A 19305-nucleotide genomic window follows, 5' to 3' on the forward strand; every position below is an offset into this window, starting at 1 on the left:
AACATTTCACCTCTGTAGAAACCTGATTAAACACTAGTTTAATCACTGTGCGTAACAAGGAATGTAAAACATTTAAGGAAGGTTTTACTTTGAAAGTGGCTGCTCTAATCTTCACTGTGACAATCATGAGCTTCATTTCCTACCTGCAGGTCAACAATATAAATGTAAACAGTATAAACATAACAACAGTATAACCAACAGGTCAACAATATAAACCATTTTATAAAATAGCAGTCTGTTGAAGTGAAACATTGAAATTTTTCTCTCTTATACCACCTCAGTTACTTTCTAGTATCAGCTTTTGCAAAAAACTCAGTACATGCTTAACTGATAAAACCTTGTCACTTGGTGACTTTAGTGGCAAGTCAGGCTCAAATAATTAATGAGTCAGTAGTGTATCCTTCTGTAACCTTTTTAAAGGTTTGGAGCTAAAGGAAAAGCTTCAGCATGACCTTAACTTGTTTGTTTTATACCAGGGAATCTAAGCCTTCAGACAGAAATGTGTCCTCAGGTAATTTCAGACAAACAGTTCTTAAAGTTTAAAGAAATGTTTTATTAACAAATAGAATTTTTTTCTTGTAAAAAAAAAAAATCTAAAATTCTTCTTTATGTAAAAACTACAAGACTTGATAATTTTTATTTTTATTTTTTAAGGTTTAATAAGAATGAGCAATGCTGCAGCTGTCATGATGTCCCAGAGTGGAAATGTGCCTTCCTCTATGGTGGCAAGTGGTGCTAGTGCTGAGCTGCAGCCAAGAACACCTCGGCCTTCCTCACAGCCAGGTGGTAAAATTTAGTCACAGTACTGACCTGAAAATGTTCTTGAATTCTTATTCTTCAGCACACAGGCTTGAGCGTGCACTCATAAGAGTACTCTAGAATTGTCCTGGAGTATTTCCCCTGCCCTTTCTGGGAGTTACTCTTTCTGTGGAACCCTCCCTGCCCCCATTAATCTGGTAAAACTTTTCAAATAATTTGGGTGTCTAATAAGTCACCAGCTTGCTTAGTATTTTGTTCAAACGCGTTGAGCAGCAGCAGTGGTATTTTTGCAGTAGAACTGTTGTGACTGAGCTTTATGTTTAGATAAAGGTGAGAGAAGGATTGATTAAATGAGGCAGATGTCTCCAGTAGGAAGCAAATGCACCAGACTGAGCACAACTGCTTTTCAGGAGGGGTGGGTAGACTGGAACTTTAAGGATTGGGGATCTGGGGGTGTGTGAATGCTTAGAGTTTATTCTTCGCAATTCTGCCAGTACAAGTTACTTGCATTTTGGGACTACTGAAAAAGAGAGGGGGTTATTCCTTGTCGCTGCATAAAATGGTGGCAGTGCTTGCCAACTTTTGTAGATCTGTGCAGTATTTATTCTTACAGACTGCATTTTTCAGAAATGTTTTAAATACTCTGGGAATATTAGTTTATGATACTATCTTAATTTCTTGTTATGCCACTTTTTTTAACTGGTAGGGATAATAGCCCCAACAAGTGGGTTATACATACAAACTGGGGGACGAGAGGCTGGAGAGCAGCCCCGCAGAAAGAGATCGGGGGGGTTTGTGTTGATGGCAAATTGAATGGGAGTCAGCGGTGTGCCCTGGCAGCCAAAAAGGCCAGCTGTGTCCTGGGGTGCATCAAGCACAGCATCGCTAGCTGGTCGGGGGGGGCGATTGTCCCACTCTACACCGCACTGGTGTACTGGGTGCAGTTTTGGGCACCTCAATACACAAAGGACATCAAACTGCTAGAGTGTGTCCGAAGGAGGGCGACCAAGATGGTGAAAGGTCTCAAGGGCAAGACTTACGAGGAGCAGCTGAGGTCACTTGGCTTGTTCAGCTTGGAGAAGAGAAGGCTGAGGGGTGCCCTCATCGCAGTCTATGACTTCGTCAAGGGGGACAGCGGAGGGGGGGTGCTGATCTCCTCTCTCTGGTGACCAGTGATAGGACACGAGGAAATGGAATGAAGCTGCATCAGAGCAAGTTCAGATTGGACATTAGGAAAAGGTTCTTCACTGAGAGGGTGGTCGGTCCCTGGAACAGGCTCCCCAGGGAAGTGGTCATGGCACCACGCCTGTCAGAGTTCAGGGGACATCTGGATGATGCTCTCAGTCATATGGTTTAGTTTTAGTCCTGTGAGAAGCAGGGAGTTGGACTCGATGATCCTTATGGGTCCCCTCCAACTCGAGATACTCTGTGATTCTACTATTCTAAGCATGTAGAAGGCTTCCATTAGTCTGTAGCAACAAGCGTTGTGGAGCTATTGTGCTTTATTGTAGAGGTTATAAATTGATAAGACCTGGCTTCTCAGGTTTCCCAAACATTTTGAAAACTTTCAGAGCACTGCCTGTTCTGTCTGTTGGAGAAATTGGAACACTGGAGCGTGAATTTTTATGCAGAGTAAGCAAATGCAAGCAAGCAATTTACCCTTTCTTGTTTTGGGGTGGGTTTTGTCTACAGTAGGTTATTTTTTTTACTTTTCTTTGCTATTTTAATAGATGCAATGGACCCACTCTTATCTGGGCTAAATATCCAGCAGCAAAATCATCCATCTGGATCTTTAGCTCCCCAGCTCCATTCAATGCAGTCAGTTCCTGTAAACAGGCAGATGAACTCAGCCAACTTTCAGCAGCTACAGCAGCAGACGCAGTTGCAGACACGTCCTCCCCAGCCACATCAGCAGCCACAGCAGGGTATTCGACCTTCATTTACTTCACCAGCACAGGTTCCAGTTCCCCCTGGCTGGAACCAGCTTCCTTCTGGAGCACTTCAGCCTCCTCCAACCCAGGGAGCATTGGGTACATTGACAGTAAACCAGGGTTGGAAAAAGGCCTCATTGCCTGGACAAATGCAGCAGCAACTTCAAGCAAGACCATCTCTAGCAACAGTACAAACTCCTACTCATCCTCCACCTCCATATCCTTTTGGAAGCCAGCAAGCTTCCCAGGCTCACTCAAACTTTCCCCAAATGAGCAATCCTGGCCAGTTTACTGCTCCTCAAATGAAAAGCCTTCAGGGAGGGCCCTCACGGGTTCCTACGCCACTACAACAACCCCACCTGACCAACAAGTCTCCTGCTTCCTCTCCCTCCTCCTTCCAGCAGGGATCTCCTGCATCATCTCCAACAGTTAACCAGACGCAGCAGCAGATGGGACCAAGGCCTCCCCAGAGTAGCACGGTTCCCCAGGGATTTCAGCAGCCTGTCAGTTCTCCTAGTCGTAATCCTATGGTGCAACAGGGGAACGTACCCCCCAACTTCATGGTGATGCAGCAGCAAAACCAAGGTCCACAAGGTTTACACCCTGGTTTAGGAGGTAAGAAGTACTGAGACCTTCTTTTATTTTAAAAAGAAAAGAAATATAAAATGGTTAGTACTAATGTTGCTGTTAGTTTTGAAAAGATCCTTTAAAAGACAGAATAAAGGCATAGATTGAGTATAAAGTGGGCATGGGTGAAATTAGCATCAGCATCACTTCATTTCTACTACCTATCTCTGTCCTGCAGCATCACAGTGATAACCTAAGGGTAGACTCTGGGCCACTGCAGAAATTGCTATATGCGATTGCTGGTTATGACTGCCAGTCATCCTCTTGACAATTCTTCTGTTGCCTTTAATCAAGTTCAGGATACTCAGAGATGGTGTGGGGTTTTTTTTTTGGTTTGGGGTTGGTCTTTGGGAAGGGGATTTTTTTTGAGAAAGAGAGAGTGAGTGTAATAAGAACAAATGAACATTTTATTTCTCTGTTCAGCTTCCTCTGTCACCATTTACATTTTCTACTACAGAAACAAGGCATTATTTTGCATCTTCCTTTCTAAGTTTTGGATGTCTCTTCTTGAGCCTGTCTTTATTTGTCATCAGTTTCTTCCCATATAAAAGAGGAAAGAGCTATTATTGCCATACTGTTGTACTCCCTATTCTAAAATTAAGAGATCAAGGGGTGTTTTAATTTCCCCTTTGGCTGTGTTGTCTTTAGTTTTCTCCTTGGACCTCCACACTCACATCTTTTACTTACTACTCCTAGAATTCTTCTCTAACAGTGAATGAATTTCATTTGTCAATCTCAAGATCTCTTTTGTGTCCGTGGTGTTTTTTTCCTCTTTTGTAGTTCTGTGCCAGACTTGTAGCACTTCTCTCTGCTCACTCATTTGTTCATCTTTCTCTGGAATGGCTGCTCTCAGATACCCATACACAAGGTCTTGCTTAAGCTTTTGAAATATTTTCTTTCTGTACTTACAAAGTATGAGCCATATTCTTTGTCCACCTACACACAGAGATATATATATATATTCTGGTTTCTTGCATTCTCACATTGTATGTCTGAAATCTGTCCAAAAAGCTGTAAGGAATACCCGTTTCTTGGTCTGCTGATCTGGACAAGCTTTTTGTTTTCACTCTTTGTACCGTGGGCCTCATCTGAATTCAGATGAATTGTCTCAGTTTCAAGGTTCTCCTCTTCCAGACTGTTCTTAGGCTCTGCCAGTGCCCTGTACTTGATATAGCTTATCTTGTCTCCATCTGGAAGCCGTTATATTTATTATTTATTATAGTCACATTTCCCTACAGTTTTGCCTCACTAGCCATATGTCCCTATCAGGAATCATTTCCTCTAGGTAGCATAGCCATGACCTCTAGATAGTACAACCTGTGTATTCTCCTTTCTTTCTAAGTAAACCTACTACAAACAAAACCCTACTTTTTTTGAGTTAAAAATGACACCCCAAATAAACTATCAAAATACATTATTTGGACTCACTGTAGACCTTATTGCTAAAATTGGTAATCCTGCTGTGAGCTATATCCCCAGCTGATTTAAAAAGACAGGATTCCATTGGTTTCAGTAAAGCTGTATTGCTTCCACTTGCTGAGATTTTTGCCTGGCTTCTGTGCATGCTCATTCCTCGCTGCAATGAATGTGTTAATTAAATTGTAATTATGGATCTTTCAATTTTTGAGCCATCTTGTGTTATGTTAACCAAGTTATAGTTACAGATCTTTCAATTTTTAAGCCATCTTGCATTTAAAGGTTTGGTGTAAATGAATACATTCGAACGCTTTCCATTTTGCCTAGTTAATTTAGCAAATCAGAATTTGTATTAGATTTGGAATAGGCCAATTTAACACTTCTTTTTTCTCAGTTCAAGCATTCCTATGTGCAAAACTTTCCTGAAGGTTTAGCAGAACTAAAACTAGAGTCCAGTGATGTGATGTTTCAAGAATTATATGTTCCATATTTGCAGATGTGTTTTGTTGTTTGACCTGTAAACTTGATTATCTTGAAATACTAATTACAAACGTAAGACCAGATTAATTAACACAAGCAATACAATTAATTGTACAAGAAAGCTGTAACTGTAGAAGGAACCAAAGTCAAATTCTGGCTGTATATTGTGGGTCAGAAATGTAAGGGAGGACAGGGTTGCTTCTAGGTCTGTGGCATTGTCTATTTGACAGCGAGTTAAAAAGAAGTGGGTTCTGTTAAATCCATTTATGCTGCTGCTGCTCACATTGGTAGATAGAGGGAAGGTTTTGCTCTTTGTCCCAGGGCAGCAGTGATGTTTTGATATGTCAAAGGGTGGGCGTTGTGCCAGATAGGGGCCTGATGGATTACTTGCTCTTGCAGTAGGAGTAGCAGGGTTACTTGAATGAGCAGCTGTTGTGGAGGTTTTTGAGTGTGCGTACACACAGCAGCAGTGCCAAGGAGTGTGTACCTGGTGTGTTATGGTGAGAGTTGTTGAGAGGAGTGCATCACGGTAACAAATGCAAGTTACTTGTGTTTGCGTACATGGAGTAAGTTAAGGGCCTGATTAGAGTTGAGATGCAGTAGAGAAGAAAACAGCAAACTATGTTACTTTAATTTCTAGTTTCTAAGAAGTCAAACATGGACTTTTTGCCTTCTCCGTGGGGTAAGTTTTGTATTTAAATTACAGTTTGAACTGAGTCATAGTAGTTTGTTAGGCAGAATTATTGCACACATAAGAACTATAAATGTCTTCAGTGGGTTTCGTGTATTGGCAAAAAACACTTTCTGCCTAAACCTGTAATGTGACAGTACAGACTCAAAGGTATCCTTCCTATCACAGTCCAATTGTAGATTTTTTTTCTCTTTTTTTTAAAGTCCTGTTTTCCATACTTACTAATAAGAAAATCCTTGTGTTCAGGAATACCCAAGCGCCTCCCCCCAGGGTTCCCTGCAGGCCAGGCTAACCAGAACTTCATGCAAGGTCAGGTGCCTTCCACAGCTCCAGGAACACCGGTGAACAGTGGAGCGCCGCAGCTGCAAACTAGCCAAAACGTGCAGCACACAGGTCTGTCTGGGATGTGGTGTTCCTCAGTTTTTTCTTTTTTGTGGAAAATTACGCCTTTACTTGTGTAACACAGATACCAAAACATTAAACTCTTGTCATTAATAGGGAGTTAACTAGCTGGGGCTGCAGGGGCATTCTGTGTGTATTGCTAAATGAAGAAAAGACAAGCAGGAGGCTGCTCATGGCTTTTCAAACAACCCAACTATTACTGATTAGGACTGTGGTGCTAGGATCCAGAAGTATCTGTTAAGAAGTGGAATGGAAGTGGCACTGAAATTTGGAGGCTAGGGGTAATGGTACAATACAAAAGGAACTTCTTTCCAGGAAAAAAAAAATTGTGTTGTTATCTTAGAAGCACAACAACAAAATAATCTTGTTCTGCTTTGAAAAGATAATTTATTAGTTCCTTTGAAAGCTTTGGAAGTCTGCTTATAGTCAGACCTGTAAAAATTAAATCTTTAGTTCATAAATGTCTCCATTTAACAATTCAATTATTAGTCTTTTGTCTGGATTATGGGTACCCTGATAATATCATTTCATCAGTACTCTGTGTGTATTTATTTTTTAACCCGTTATAAAATAACCTCAAGGTTTGAAGCTTATTTTGGTTAGGAATTACTCTGTTGAGTTAGGTGATATTATGGAAGATTTTCAAACTTACGTACAGGTAACAACTGAAATTAAATTTTTTATGTCTTCTGCAGTGGGGTACATGGGAAATACCAGTCTAAGTGTTTATTTTGAGAAGTATGATGTTCTCTTTTGGCAACTGACATGTATCTGTAGCATCAAACACTGCATCACAGGACTGCAAATGCGTCAGATATTCCAGTTCATTTGAAAAGGGAGGAAAAAAATTTTGGAGTACTTACTCAGCATTGAAAGTTGTGAAAACTCTTATACCATTCCAATCAGTTTCTTACTGGCAATTTTTTTTTTTAAGGTGGCCAAGGATCTGGACCTCCTCAAAATCAGATGCAAGCACCACATGGCCCACCAAATATGATGCAGACCAATCTAATGGGACTTCATGGAAATATGAACAACCAGCAGGCTGGTGCTAGTGGGGTGCCACAAGTTAACATGGGCAACATACAGGGACAGCCTCAGCAAGGACCACAGTCTCAGCTTATGGGAATGCATCAGCAAATTGTATCCTCTCAAGGACAGATGGTAAACATTCAGGCTCAGGGATCGCTGAATCCTCAAAACCAGATGATACTTTCTCGAACTCAGCTCATGCCACAAGGCCAAATGATGGTGACACCACAAAACCAAAATCTTGGTCCTTCTCCCCAAAGGATGACCCCACCCAAACAGATGATTCCCCAGCAGGGACAACAGATGATGTCTACACACAATCAGATGATGGGACCTCAGGGCCAGGTCTTGTTGCAGCAAAACTCAATGATGGAACAGATGATGACCACTCAGATGCAAGGAAATAAACAGCCTTTTAGTACTCAAAACCAGTCCAATGTTATGACGGGGCCAGCTCAACTGATGAGAGGACCAACCCCAAACATGCAAGGAAACATGGTGCAGTTCACTGGGCAGATGATGGCACAGCAAGGCCCCGTGAATGGGAATCCTTCTCAGGTTATGGGAATTCAAGGGCAAGTTTTAAGACCCACTGGACCTGGTCCTCACATATCTCAGCAACTTGGGGATACTACTACTACAACAAATAATGATGTGAACTTGACACAGATGTTACCGGATGTTCCTGTGCAGCAGCCAAACATGGTACCTTCTCACATGCAAGCAATGCAAGGAAACAGCAATGCTTCAGGGAGTCATTTCTCTGGCCATGGGCTGCCTTTCAATACAGGGTTTAGTGGAACGCCAAATGGGAATCAGATTTCCTGTGGGCAGAATCCTGTTTTTCCTGTCAATAAAGATGTTACGCTCACAAGTCCGCTCTTGGTTAACCTTCTACAAAGCGATATATCAGCAGGACACTTTGGTGTGAACAACAAACAAAATAATCAGAATGCCAACAAGCCGAAGAAGAAGAAGCCTCCAAGGAAGAAGAAAAATAATCAACAACTAGAACAAACAACGTAGGTTTAATATTACATTGTTTTTATATGGGGCATGGGGAGGCTCCACAGGCAACTTGTCAATATTTTTTCAGCAAGTATGGGGTGAGAAAGGACCTGTATTATTTCATATTCTAGCAGTTTCTCTCGAGAGTTAAATGATAAGCCATTGGCAACTCTGCCACTGGAAAGTTCATTCAAGATTAAAAAAAAAAACATGCAAACATCCCAGATCAATTATAAACCCAATTTTAATGGCACCATTCCTTATGTTTACTGGGTAAAGGAAGTGTAGAATGTGGCACATGGTGCCACAGCCCTTGGAAGAGGAGGCTGCCTTTTTTAAGCAGCCTGACAGCCACGATCAAAGGTTGGGAAGTACTTTCAGAAGAATTAGAAGCCTCCATGTCACATGTGCAGTAGAGATTTTGGGGGGGTTGTTTCCTGAATTATATGTATATCTGGACGTGTTTCTGCCTGGAATTGAGCTGGACTTCTCTCTTAGTTGAAGCTGCAACTAGAATTTAGGGGTAGGAATCTGGTACTTCCTGGGTGTGAGAATAACAGGCCCAAGCAGTGGTGGTCTTCCTGGCCTAGGAGAGATTAGGATGGAAAAAAACCCACAACTCCTGAGAGGGAAGAGGCAAATGGGTAATATTGAGAGATAATGAATGAATGTACCTGTTTAGTGGAAATATGAGATTGCTGAATCTTTTCATTCCTCTTTGGCCAGCGTATTCTTCATTGACCAGCTGTCCTATAACCTTTTGCTGTTGACAGTCTACTAATACCAGCACAGGGTGGTAGACTAGTGCTGCTGTACCATTATTTAGCTAAAATGGTAAAGGCAGATATGCTATATCTAATTATTCTGATGCTGCAGATAGGCCACAGGGGCATTGACAGAAATCCATCTGATGGAACATCTGGGAATTGTTTCCAGTTTGCTTTAGAAAAAATGGAAAAACTCTGCACAGAAAATTATAACCCAAGAATATCGAAATTCCAAAGTTAAATTCTTAAACAAACAAACAAACAAAAAGGTAGCAAAGGCACATTAAGTTACTGGTGTGGCTCTGGTTCCACCAGTCCCAATCCTTTGAATAATCATTGTAAGTCTTTAACCTGAAGTTTATGCCACCTTTTCCAGGGACAGATGTCCAGTTCAGTGCAAAGAGTGGATAGCATTCAAGTACTAAGCAACTGTTCGATATTTTATTTTTTCCCTTGGTTATTCAGTGCATAGCCACAACCTGCATTTTCTGCACAATGTCAAGATTCCTTCATGAAAATGGAATTAATTTTCTCATGGACATTTTAGTTCTGGACTGAAACAACTCGCATCATCTATAGCAAGTGATCTTCTGTGACAATTGTTAATTGGTTTAACTGGTACTAAAACAAAATGTAGGAGCTGTTACATGCATTTTACAGATGCAGAAATGCTGCATAGCAAAGATAAAGCAAAGATGCTAATTTAATAGGCCTTGAAAAAAGTCTTTAAAATACCTGCTATATAATTATATATGGTCCTGGTATGGCTTATCAGCTCAACACTGCTGCAGAACAGGCCATGTGATTTCAGATTAAATCTGAAGGAGTAAACAGTCTATGGCCAGCTGTAAAAACCTGGTTAAAGTAACTCGCCTAGAACCAAGTGGCCAACGTGTGGATAGACTGCAATGTTGGGGTGATTTGGAAACTAACTGAGATACCAGCTTGTCTCTTGCAGTGCCTAACTTGTTAAACCTCATCAGCTTCTGCAATGTGTAGAACAGGGATCCTTCATGCCCAGGTGGGTAGCTGCGGACAGCCACGATCCATCCAGCTGCAGTGCTGCCACAAGGAGCAGGGCAGGCCTGTAGGGAAGGCCATAGGTGTTGATGTGCTAAGCTTTCTAGCTTTGAAAGTCTTTGGCTATGTGGAAGGGAGATATATGAGGGCATGTAGGTGTCTTAATTTTGCCATCCCAGAAATCTTAAGTGCAAGTAATTTGGCAGGAGCAGGTTGTAACGGTATATTGCACAAGGTAGTATTGTGTGGTCCAGTTGTAAAGAATAGTAGTAGCATAATGGTAGAATGTGCATCTTCCTGCTTTTGATACATTAGATCCTGCAGAGAGTCTCAAATAAATAACAAGCAGATACTTTCCTGTTTGTTGTTCACCTGACATTCAAAGCTATCCAGATGTCTTTCAAACAATAACAATGTCTTATTTTTCTTTGTATCAAAAACATTCATGTTGCATAGCTGCTACCCAACAGCAATTTGTATAGTACCAGAAGGCACTGCTGATAATTTGCAACGAAGTAAAATATGCAAACCTTGTATCACTATTAGTCATCTGCATCTTTCATGGAAAGTGGGGTTTTTTTGCCCCAAACCAAAGACAGAAATGGCCTTGTATTTCTAGGTAGGAAAGATCTGGTGCTGTGTGAAGGAAAACAAAAAAAAAGCTTCAATTTTAAATAGATTCCAATGAAATAATAGTAACCACTACTGTAGTGAGCTGTCTTGCCATGGAAATGACAGAGGATTCAGAGGGAGCACTCTCTTCTGAAAAGAAAATCCATTAAAGAAAAGCCTTGTTAGGATTTTGTTTTCATTGGTCTTACTGATGATCACCCAGCTTCAGTGTGGCCTGGGAATATCAAGAAACAGATATATAAAGCTCTCCTCTGAGCTTACAAAGCCCCACAAGACTATTTGTTTGTTAAAAAGTTTTCACAACAAAAGAAGCCTAAATTACAGCTTTTCTATTGAACTATGACAACTCAAAAAGAATTCCTAACTCTTAAACCAGGCTTTTAATCAGATTTTGGCGTACTTAACAAAGGAAATACCACTTTGTACTTATTCTATCACTTAAATTTTCAGTGAACATTCTCTTGCGATTGCTACCTGCAGAATGCTGTTTTGGCACCTGATATGGATTAGCATTTTGTTTCTTAATGGGCTATATATTAATCACTTTATCCTTGCAGGAGCATTAAGAAGGGAGCTATCCTTAAAAATATTTTTTGAGATTATACTCCAGCAAAAGGAGGGTGACTGCTATGAGAACTGGCTGCAATACCTTCCTGCCTCATTTGCTCTTGGCTTCCCTAGCATTGTTAGGCAAGCTCAGCATTTTCCTGTCTTGGAACTGCTGATTCTTTTAAATTTGATTTGGATCACTTTCTTCTGCGTCAGAAGCAAACAGGATGCTTTTCATCTCGGCTTCTTCTCTGTCATTCTTCCTTAGAAATTTTAGAATTCAGAGCAGCAAACCTTATGTAGAAATGCAGCTAATTTGATAAACATGCTCAAAATTATTCTGTTTTTTTTCTTAGAAATCATTTCTGAGATGTAATAATATAGTAACAAAAGTACCGTTAGCAATATGGTTTGTAGGCTGAGCTATATTGGAATGTAAGTAGGATAAGTGAGCTATTGAAAGAGTTTATTCATCTGAGTCTAAAATAGTTTTAAGGGTTTGCTTAATTGAGGAACTTAGCATTGGAATGAAAACCAAGACATTTTGGAAAAGTAGGTTGTTTAAAAGTGCGTCTGTTTTCTGAACTTGAAGACTGTAGGTAATGGGGTGTAAACTGAGAAAAAGATGCTAGAGGAAATGTGATTGTAGATAAAACATGTTAGTTAATTCTATTAAATACATGCACAAACAAACAGTTGTTTAATGTTCCCCTGTGCACAGACCATAAACATCATGTACTTCTAGAACAGAAATAATAGACTTGGTGAAATCACTGCTGGCATTCAGAATTGCGGTATCCAGTGTGAAGTGTGATGTGCAGGTGGTGAACAGCACTGCAGGACAAAGAAATTTTTCTCAACCAGATTTAGAGAGCTTCTAACTCCAGGTCTGGAGGTGACAGTCCCCCTGTACACATGGGAAATGAAACTCATTTAGCATCAGAGGACGAGTGCCTTTCTATAAAAGCAGCAGTTGGTGCAGAGCATTGTACTGTGTCGGCAGGGCTGGTTCTGCTTGCATCTGTACTGTAATTTTATTTTTGCACACCTTATTTCAGCATCTGCAGTCCTTTTTGGTTTGGGGGGGTGGAGAGGGGGTGTTTTGGTTATTTTTTGTCTTCTGGAGTTCTCTCTCCACTCTGACAAAGGATTTTGTATCTGAAGAATGTGCTTGAGAATGCAGCTGGTGGAGCAAAGGGTTCACTTATGACAATCCATACTGTACGTAATGTGCAGTTGGTGTTTTGGTTTGGTTTTTTTTTTTTACATCCAGAGAAAAAGGAAAGAAAAAAAAAACAGAATATTTGTCCCCCTCACACAAACTTCTTGTCTTGCTTATTATTCGTATTCAGAATTTGGGGGTTTTTGATGGGTGGTGGTTGCTAAATATGCCCAGTGAATTTCAGCTACATTCAAAATTCAAGTTATGTTTAAGTTTTCCAGCGATTACAGTAGCAGTGTTTCCTATAATAACTGCTCTTCTTTGCTAGCAAACAAAACTCATGTCTGTTTTGCAAGGTTTGTACAGCTTGCGCGATTAGACCCATCTGGCAGGAGATGTTTTCTAAGATCGATTTTGCACCATGATTGTTTTCTAGGTTAAACCTGTTTGCAGTGATGCTCTACATTGGCTTTTATCTAATCTTTAACTGTAGCATTTTTAATTTCCCACCATTATAAAGAAATAATAAATGGCAAAATTACAAATTTAAGACTGTATTCACAATTTTAGGCAGTGATTCCAGTTATTTGCTGGCACCTACATCAAAGGCTGCAGCTCCTCTGGGTGATACTGCTGCCAGAATTTTTGTTCATTTGTGGCTGCTAATACAATGCTTCTGGGGCACGTGTATGCATTTTGCCAATTTTCATCAAATTTATTGGTGGAGGCATGTAAGCCTGCAACAACTGCATCACAAAAATTGGTGGTGTGCTGGATTAGACAAAAGGTATAACTCTTAACTACTTTCTTTGGCAATACTTGTCTGCTCAGCAGCAGTGCTTGGAACGGTTCTGTGTTTGCCCCATTGCTTACCTTTCTTCTCTCTTGGCTTATGTTCTCCCTAGTTTTGACCCGTGAAAGTTCAGGGACTTTCAAGTCACACACTCCTTTTTGAACATGGGTTGGGTACTTAATAGCACATTAGGACAGGCCTGGGTCTCTCCATGTCAGCTGTACAGATGCCAGAAACTGTTACTCTCAAGTAAAATTAAATAAGGTAGATCTCTCCACCTTTACATACTTCAAATTCTTATTTTGCTGAAAATTTCTTTTGTCCTTGGCATTTCTGCTTGATTCTGCCTCTGTTTGTTGGCAGTGGGCTTATTTTGATGTCTTTAATTTTAACTCAGAGCTTTTACTATGTAGATCTCCCTACAGCCTTCATATATTCATGAAGCCGATAAGCAGTTAAGGTCTTTTACTCTTCATCCGTCTTTATCTTACATCCTCTGACCATATATATTGATAGCTACGGAAACTTGTTTTTTCTAAGTCTGCAAAAGCTGTCTTGATTCAGTGGAAGTATTAGGTGTTCAATCTGAACAATTTTAAATGGTCCTAGAGAGTCTCCTGGAGCATGAAGTACCCCTGGAGAAAGACTTGGGGGTACTGGTGGATGAAAAACTGAATATGAGCTGGCAGTGTGCACTTAACAGCCCAGAAAGCCAACTGTATCCCAGCCTGTATCAAACAAAGCATGGCCAGCAGGTCGAGGGAGGGGATTCTGCCCCTCTACTACGCTCTGGTGAGACCCCACCTGCAGTACTGCATCCAGCTCTGGGGTCCCCAGCATAAGAAAGACATGGACCTGCTTGAGCAGGTCCAGAGGAGGGCCATGAAGATGACCAGAGGGCTGGAGCACCTCCTGTATGAGGACAGGCTGACAGAGTTGGGGTTGTTCAGCCTGGAGACGAGGAGGCTCTGGGGAGACCTTACAGCAGCTTTCCAGTACTGAAAGGAGGCCTACAGGAAAGATGGGAAGGGAGTCTTTATCAGGGAATGTAGTGATAGGACGAGGGGTAATGGTTTTTAACTGAAAGAGGGTAGATTTAGATTAGACATTAGGAAGAAATTCTTTACCATGAGGGTGGTGAGGCAGTGGACCAAGTTGCCCCGAGAGGTTGTGGATGCCCCATCCCTGGAAGTGTTCAAGGCCAGGTTGCATGGGGCTTTGAGCAACCTGGTCTAGTGGAAGGTGTCCCTGCCCATGGCAGGGGCGTTGGAACTAGATGATCTTTAAGGTCCCTTCCAACCCAAACCATGCTGTGATCACTTACAGAGCCTCAAGTATCCCACAGAGGTCTGTGCTCTGGCGGGTGACTTACAATGTCTGATACGTCAGTGTGGTTTTGCTGTGATGTTAACAGAGGTCTCTGATACCCTGAGCTAGTCACTTCTGGGTACAATACTGGAAGAAATGGTGCTACCATTAAAATAAATTTCTATGCATCTACCTGTGATACTTACTTATCTATACAGATGTCACAGCAGTATTAGAGAGAAGCCTGTTTATTTTAAATATATATATCTATATCATTTGGAATATCCGTTGGCATTCTCTTGGTTATAAAACTCAGATTCAAGGTAGAAACAAAGGAAAGAAATGTTTAAGATCAATAGAGCACCAGGCAACTTGTTTTCTTTTCGGTAGTATTTAAGGCACAGGAGTGACTGTCAGCAGACCTAGGCTCTGTGTTCACATTTGTCTTGTTATGCCAGAGGTAGCGGTGCATTTTAGTGAGTTACTTGCTGGTCTGTGAAAAATGCTAGGAATTAATTACTTGAGTACTTAGTTATGGAAGCAGAAGTCGAACACTGATATGAGGGCTGGATCTTAACTGCAATTATTTTTCTTTCAGTTCTTCAGAACCACGTCCAGCTGGCCTGGAGGAGAGTGATCAGTCATCGATGTCTGGAGAACAAGGAATGAATTTAGATAATTCAGGCCCTAAACTTTCAGATTTTGCAAGTAGGCCACCAGGTAGTAGGATTTTTCTGTGTATTATCTGAATGTAATAACTATAGGAGAGCTTTTAACTGATCTTTGTGACAGTTCTATTTTATTTGTGTTACCACACATTCAAGTCCAAAGCTTTTTTTTCCTCCTGGTAACTAATTGGTACCATTGTTTAACTGTTTTCTTTGAATTAGCTCAAAATGAAGAGGTGGCCACATTCTCATGTATCATCCTGCAGATACCATAGTCAATACTGTAGAGTTATTCAGCGATAACATAATTGGTAAAAATTTCTGTATTTCTAGCTGTAGCACAGACTGATGCCTTAAAAAATTTAGCATTAACCAATGGCTGATTTTTTAGAGTTAAGAAATAGAGGTTGCAGTTGGAATTATCCTTTGCACGTAGGGAGGATTAAATCCAAAGTCCGCAAAGGAATTTATATTATGAGCCAGACGGGTGATTCTTCGCACCGGTTTTGGCCAGGTAATACATGACAGATTCTACTTTGTACACTAGAAAACGTCAGACCTGTAGCAGGTATGCTAGTCCATGTCCCACAGGGCCTGTCAAATTCTTAGTTTGTTTTAAGGAGTGATAATTAGTGAAAGTCCAACTCTGCATTTGTAAGTGAAAGTAAGCCCATGGACAGCTGCAGAGACTTTTCAGGTGACATGAATCTGGAGCTAGTAGCTGATATGATACACTACGAGATCTCCAATTAAGTGTCATGCAAGTCATTCACACATTAAGTAAAAATATTTTTAAGAATTAAGTAAAATCTTTGTCCTTATTTGTAAAGCCTGTTTCATTAATGTGGCTCTTCCATAAGATAAACAGGTTCCTGGCTATACTTTCCATCTGTCTGATCCTGTTTGTTACAGGAATTCTGCTTTCTCTGATCTTTGTTTGGTTTTAATGAATGTATCATCTTGTCGTCTTAGGTTATCCATCTCAGCCGGTGGAACAAAGACCACTTCAGCAGATGCCACCTCAACTCATGCCACATACACAGCAGCCACAGCAGCAGCAGCAGCAGCCACCACAGCCACCACCACAGCAAGCCCAGGCACCACCACAAACACCACAGCAGCAGCAGCAGATGATGATGATGCTTATGATGCAGCAGGATCCCAAATCGGTCAGGCTTCCTGTACCACAGGGAGTTCACCCACCTAGAGGGCCTCTGAATCCAGATGCTCAACGAATGCCAATGCAGCAAAGCGGTAACATGCCAGTAATGGTTAACCTCCAAGGTCCTGGATCAGTGCCTCCATCTCCTGATAAACAAAGAATTTCCTTGCCAGGCAATCCTCCTCTGGGAAATAATGCAAGAAAAATGGTTTATCAAGATAATGTACAGAATCCTTCCAGCTCACCCCTTGGAGAGGTTTCATCAGTATCCTCCCTTCCAGAAGGAGGTGGAGCTGAAGGCCCCGCAGCATCAGTAGCTCAGAATAATTTGACATCTCATTTAGTAGTTTCACAGAACCAATTAATGATGACGGGACCCAAACCTGGACCGTCTCCACTTTCAACTGCACAAGGTGCAAGTCCCCAGCAGCAGTCTAATTCTCTGCCTAGTGCTCTTACACACCATTTTCCAAATGTTGCCACCCCATCACAAACTTCAAGGCCTAAAACCCCAAACAGAGCAAGCCCAAGGCCATACTATCCTCAGACTCCTAATAACCGTCCACCTAGCACAGAACCATCAGAAATTAGCTTGTCTCCAGAGAGACTCAATGCTTCTATAGCTGGTCTGTTCCCTCCCCAGATTAATATTCCTTTACCTCCCAGGCCTAATCTCAATAGAGGATTTGATCAGCAGGGTCTTAATCCCACTACTTTGAAGGCTATTGGACAAGCCCCATCAAATCTCACAATTAACAATCAGTCTAGTTTTGCTGCTCCACAGTCACACAAATTGGAAGGCGTGGTCATTAATTCAGGAAAACAAACCAACACTGGAGGAACAAAGAGAGCAAGTCCAAGCAATAGTCGAAGGTCTAGTCCTGGATCCAGTAGGAAAACTACACCAAGCCCTGGCAGACAGAATTCAAAAGCAGCTAAATTATCATTGACAACTCAGCAGAACCCGTCTCTCTTGCAGAACATGGAATTACAAAGAAATATGATGGCTGGTCCCTCTTCTTTGCCGACACCTGTGACTACAAGTTTTCAAAATAATAACATGCTAAGTAATCAGAATCCTGCAATTTCTGCACCTGCTATGACTGGCATTCCTGAAGACAATAAAGAGAGCCTTAGTGTGCCTCAAGATAATGAGTGTCAAAGTGCACAAGGTGTCCAAGGTAACAAAGACCAGCCCAGTATTGAACTAAAAGGTATCCCTACTCCAGAAATGAAAATGTTGGTTTCAGAAGAACAGTCAAAAAAAGATGGGCAAGCCTTAGACACCAGTAAGCTTCCAGTCATGGAGGAAAGTAAAACCATGGTATCTCCAGCTGTGAGGGAGGCACCAACTTCTTTAAGTCAACTTCTTGATAATTCTGGAGCTCCTAACGTAACCATTAAGCCCCCTGGGCTTACTGGTCTTGAAATGGCACCGATAGTCACCACTGGTGAGGAGCTAAAGAAGATAGCTGTTATTCCTCCACTACAAGATTCATCCTTGAGCAAAGAGCCATCTAATTCACTTAGCTTGCCTCAAAATAATGAGCCCTGTTCAAATCCAGGGCACCAGGAACTGGGAGAAATTAACTCAAATGTTGCACAGAGTGTTAATCCAGTAATGCAAAGGCCTGTCAGCTCTTCTATTTCAGGTTCTTTACCCCCCAACCAGATAACAGTTTTTGTAACTTCAAACCCTATTACATCTTCTGCTAATACATCAGCACCGTTGCCATCTCACTTGCAACCTGCGTTGGTGTCGACTGTTGTCACAATGCCCAACGTAGGGAGCAAAGTTATGGTTTCTGAGGGACAGTCAGCAGTTCAGTCTAACTCCCGGCCACAGTTCATTACACCCGTTTTTATAAACTCATCGTCAATAATTCAAGTTATGAAGGGCTCTCAATCAAGTACGATTCCAGCAGCCCCGATGACTTCTAACTCTAGTCTAATGCCTCAGTCAGTCGCGGTTGTTGGTCCTTTGCATATACCGCAGAATATAAAGTTCTCTGGGCCCGCTCCTCCCAGCACATCATCCAGCAGTCCTGTTTCTAGTATTCCTACCAGCAGGCCACTGGTTCTTAATCCCTTGGCACCTCCTATTCAGCTGTCTTCCTCTGCTACAACTTCTTCCAATGTTCCTTCACATCTTCCTGCTCAGCAAGTCAAAGACTTCAGCCCAGAGGAGACCTCTTCTCAAAGTGGTGGGTCAAGCGACCAGTGCTCTGTTACAGCAATGCAGTCTGGACCTGTGGTTTCACCTCTTCTTACGAGTAGTCCAGGATCTGGGAACAGACGCAGTCCTGTTTCTTCGAGTAAGGGAAAGGGAAAAGTAGACAAGATTGGCCAACTCTTGCTGACTAAAGCGTGCAAGAAAGTCACTGGGTCCCTTGAGAAAGGGGAAGAGCAATATGCTTTGGATGGAGAAGCAGAAGGTCAGGGACTAGAAATGTCAGTCCCAAATAGTTTGGGAACAGAGCAATCACCAGCAGAACTAGATAATAAAACTGTGACACCTCCAGCACCCAGTCTTATAAAACAGAGCACTTCTGGGGCTGGCAATTCGAGTGTCAGCACTGCAGCTGCTGCTCCTGCCTCTGCATCTCCAAGCGTACCAACAAGCACTCCTCCTACAAGCGTCCTGTCGGTTGTAACCACTCCTGCAGTCCCAGACCCCACGCCTGCAGCACCAAGCACTAATGGTAGTAACCACAGCAGTTTACCAGCTGAGCAGACTGGGGTTGGTGTGGTGGAGGAAAAAGCAGGAGCACATCAGGAACTGCTACAAAGTACAGGTAAGTCCAGTGCTACCCTGCATAAATGGAAGAAACAAGATTGCTTTTGTTAACTTCCTAGGTGCTTTTTTCCATGAACATAATAAAATTTAGACACTGTAG

General features: G+C 41.7%; 1 protein-coding gene across 11 annotated transcripts in view; it reads left to right on the forward strand.

Moving 5' to 3' along the window:
- NCOA6 (nuclear receptor coactivator 6) overlaps positions 1–19305 on the forward strand; it is a 43307-nt gene that overhangs the window by 13775 nt on the left and 10227 nt on the right. For 7 of the 11 annotated variants that reach the window (XR_008235858.1, XM_052791254.1, XM_052791293.1 and 4 more), the window contains 6 exons: positions 655–783; positions 2490–3305; positions 6151–6297; positions 7241–8360; positions 15177–15298; positions 16219–19203. Coding sequence is in view for 10 of the 11 variants with exons in the window: in XM_052791254.1 (XP_052647214.1) it covers positions 655–783; positions 2490–3305; positions 6151–6297; positions 7241–8360; positions 15177–15298; positions 16219–19203 (5319 nt within the window). In the remaining variant the exon portion in view is untranslated. Of the gene's footprint in view, positions 1–654; positions 784–2330; positions 2392–2489; positions 3306–6150; positions 6298–7240; positions 8361–15176; positions 15299–16218; positions 19204–19305 lie in introns of those variants that run through there. The other 4 variants (XM_052791302.1, XM_052791272.1, XM_052791264.1 and 1 more) reach the window with 4 other exon arrangements.

This window comes from Harpia harpyja, chromosome 1, assembly GCF_026419915.1.
Source record: "Harpia harpyja isolate bHarHar1 chromosome 1, bHarHar1 primary haplotype, whole genome shotgun sequence".
Classification (NCBI taxonomy): domain Eukaryota; kingdom Metazoa; phylum Chordata; class Aves; order Accipitriformes; family Accipitridae; genus Harpia; species Harpia harpyja.